This window comes from Amblyomma mixtum, chromosome 8 (assembly GCF_055824585.1).
Source record: "Amblyomma mixtum isolate Tamu chromosome 8, ASM5582458v1, whole genome shotgun sequence".
In the NCBI taxonomy this organism is placed as follows: domain Eukaryota; kingdom Metazoa; phylum Arthropoda; class Arachnida; order Ixodida; family Ixodidae; genus Amblyomma; species Amblyomma mixtum.
The window spans coordinates 145612364-145615716 of record NC_143019.1 but is presented as its reverse complement, the minus strand read 5'-3'; the positions used below and the strand labels follow the sequence as shown (position 1 = coordinate 145615716).

The 3353-nt window shown below is 47.2% G+C and overlaps 1 protein-coding gene across 1 annotated transcript; it reads left to right on the top strand.

Annotated features, from left to right (window-relative positions):
- Window positions 1–621: 621 nt before the first annotated feature.
- LOC149334703 (uncharacterized) lies at window positions 622–3108 on the top strand. Its single transcript, XM_089555299.1, has one exon. It carries the CDS (start codon window positions 633–635, stop codon window positions 2124–2126), a length of 1494 nt encoding a protein of 497 aa, XP_089411425.1. The 5' UTR covers window positions 622–632; the 3' UTR covers window positions 2127–3108.
- The last annotated feature ends 245 nt before the right edge of the window (window positions 3109–3353 follow it).

Below are 3353 nucleotides of genomic sequence, written 5' to 3'. Positions count from 1 at the left end.
CACCACGTTGAATGGACTACAAAGACCGCCATCACATTCCGATCACTCGAGGCACGCCAACGCAATGATGCAGGTCACAAGAATGCCCTTTTTCATGCAATCTTTACTGATATGGATTACCACGTCAACGTCGCTGGGCTGTCAAGGCAGCTGCTACAACCTGGACATGGAATCCGACGTTTCGCGGCAAGTTGACTTCATGGTCAACGAAAGCGACACCGTGCAGTACCCGCTTGCCTCAACCTTTCCCCATCTGGCGAACCGTTTCCACATCTGCCAACCAATTACTACGTTCAGCGCCACCACGTAGAATGGACTACAAATACCGCCATCACACTCCGATCACTCGGGGCACGCCACCGCAACGATGCAGGTCACAAGAATGCCCTTTTTCATGCAATCTTTACTGATATGGATTACCACGTCAACGCCGCTGGGCTGTCAAGGCACCTGCTACAACCTGGACATGGAATCCGACGTTTGGCGGCAAGTTGACTTCATGGACAACGAAAGCGACGCCGTGCAGTACCCGCTTGCCTCAACCTTTCCCCATCTGGCGAACCGTTTCCACATCTGCCAACCAATTACTACGTTCAGCGCCACCACGTAGAATCTGGGGATCTGGCGCCGACATGGCAGCCAGACGCTTACATCTTGTTCTTCTTCAGATGCTGCAAATGATGGCGATTTTTGATCCTGCCGCGATGACGACGTGCCTTCCAATGAATGGAGCCGCTTCTACCGAGCAAGTCTGTCCTGCTGACCTGGCTTTTTTGAGTGACGCTTCGCCTTTGGACCTCACAGCGCTACCGGCGCTCGAACGTTTCATCGACTGGCAACCCTGGAATCTTCAGCACAAGCATGACCTACATAAGCAGCTGTTGTACCCAGCCACACCGGGATCTGGCGCCGACATGGCAGCCAGACGCTTACATCTTGTTCTTCTTCAGATGCTGCAAATGATGGCGATTTTTGATCCTGCCGCGATGACGACGTGCCTTCCAATGAATGGAGCCGCTTCTACCGAGCAAGTCTGTCCTGCTGACCTGGCTTTTTTGAGTGACGCTTCGCCTTTGGACCTCACAGCGCTACCGGCGCTCGAACGTTTCATCGACTGGCAACCCTGGAATCTTCAGCACAAGCATGACCTACATAAGCAGCTGTTGTACCCAGCCACACCGGGATCTGGCGCCGACATGGCAGCCAGACGCTTACATCTTGTTCTTCTTCAGGTTTGTTACTCTTACCTTTCTGTTAATGGCAAACCATTTAGGAAGTCGACGCCAGATCCCAACTTTGCTGTGTGCATGTTTTTACGCCTTCTGTACGATGTGTCCGCGAGCTGTTCAGGATACATAGGTTTGTTTAAAAGAAAGCTTTTGCTTGCGGGAGACGTAGAGCAAAACCCTGGGCCTCTGTCTGCTGAGCAGGAAAAGCAGATGTTCGATACTATCATGACAATACCAGTGATACAACAGCAACAGACCGAAATATTGGACGAACTACGTTCCATTCGGCTTGAGCAAAAGAATCTCGAAGAAAAACTAACAAAACTCGCAGAAAAAGTCAAGAGCGTTGAAGATAATGTGTCACTGGTGCTCCCGCTAAAGCCTGAAGTAGAAAGATTATCTCAAAGTTCCCAGAAACTTGCTGTTGCGTGCACGGCCCTCCAGTCATCGCACGATGACCTGGAGAACCAATCACGAAGAAATAACTTAATATTCTACGGCATCCATGACAAAGAAACCGAATCGTGGGAACAGTCTGAGACTAAAATTATCTCTTTTTGCGCTGAAAAGTTAGAGCTTTCCGTTGACGCCGCTGCTATTGAAAGAGCGCACAGACTAGGAAGATATGCGCCTGACAAGCACAGACCCCTGATCGTTAAATTCTTGTCCTTTAAAGAGAAGAATCGTGTTCTTTCAAATGCTGCCAAACTAAAAGATACTGACTGGGCGATAAGCGAAGACTATTCGGCCAAAGTACGGCAACAAAGAAAAAAGCTCATGCAGTTTGCTAAGGCACGCGGCGGAAAGTTGAAACTGCGGTTTAATAAGCTAAACCTGGACAACAAAACCTATATGTACAACATTGAAACAGACGATATCACTTGCGTAAACCAATAGCCATCACCGAGGCTTTTAGCTTGCCCACAGACTGCTATTAAAAATGAACTTGTCTGTATTGTTGTTAATTGTCGCAGTCTAAAAAACAAAACTGACCAATTCTCCTCACTCTTACAAATGACAAACGCACATGTGGTGATTGGAACCGAGTCATGGCTGGACAGCAACATAAGCGATGGTGAAATATTTCCTCCATCCTATACCACGTATAGGAAGGATCGCAATGTACGCGGTGGTGGTGTGTTCATCCTCGTTCATAGCAGTTTGAAAAGCGTGTCTGTTAACCTAGAAAACGATTCCTGTGAAGCTGTCTGGTGCAAGGTACAGCTGGGCGATGGTACTTCTTTCGCAATTGGCTCTTTTTATAGGACGCCCGGTTCAACCTGCGCACAGCCATTTTTTGAACTTAGCAACACATTATTAGCCTTAGATGCAACACATATTATCCTTGCCGGTGATTTTAATATGCCCTGCGTAGAATGGTCTTCTTTTAAACCAGTAATTCGCACTGCATCGCTCTTGTATACCGCTTTCCGTGAAGTAATTGGTGCTCACTCATTATTCCAGCTTGTTCAAACCCCTACCAGACTCGGCCTTACCAGTGCTAATGTATTAGACTTGTTTTTCTGCAATGACCCTAGCCTAGTCTCGTCTGTCATAACGCTGCCAGGCATAAGCGACCACGATGTAGTTTTAGCAAAAGTATCCTGTAATGCTATGAAGACCCACTACACCCAACCACGCAAAGTGTATTTTTATGAAAAAGGGGATTATGCTTCGCTATCACGGGATCTCGACGCATTTTTTCCTGAGTTTCTTTCACATCGGCCATCTCTGGATATCGATTCCTTCTGGAACTTGTTTAAAACTAAAATTTTGTCACTGACGCAGACTTTCATCCCATCCCGCTTGATTTCAGCCAAGCGTCGTGACGATATGCATTGGATGAATAGACAGTTGCGGGCAATGATCAACCGGCGGAAACGGCTATTTCGCAGATATTGTGATACGCCCGCACTAACTTTGTACTCCGAGATGAAAAAGCAAACTAACAACTTATCGAAAGAAATCCGTAAAGCAAAAAGGGCATACTTCAGCACACTAGGCCAACAACTAAAGACAAACCCGAAGGCAGTCTGGAAATATGTTAAAAATAAGAGAAACAGCAGGGTCTCTGCGCCTGATATACTAGACGAAACTGATTTTGGAAGGGATTCAAAAGGTAAA

Coding starts and splice junctions, on each gene's coding strand:
- LOC149334703 (XM_089555299.1), top strand. CDS start 633: ATGGCAGCCAGACGCTTACATCTTGTTCTTCTTCAGATGCTGCAAATG.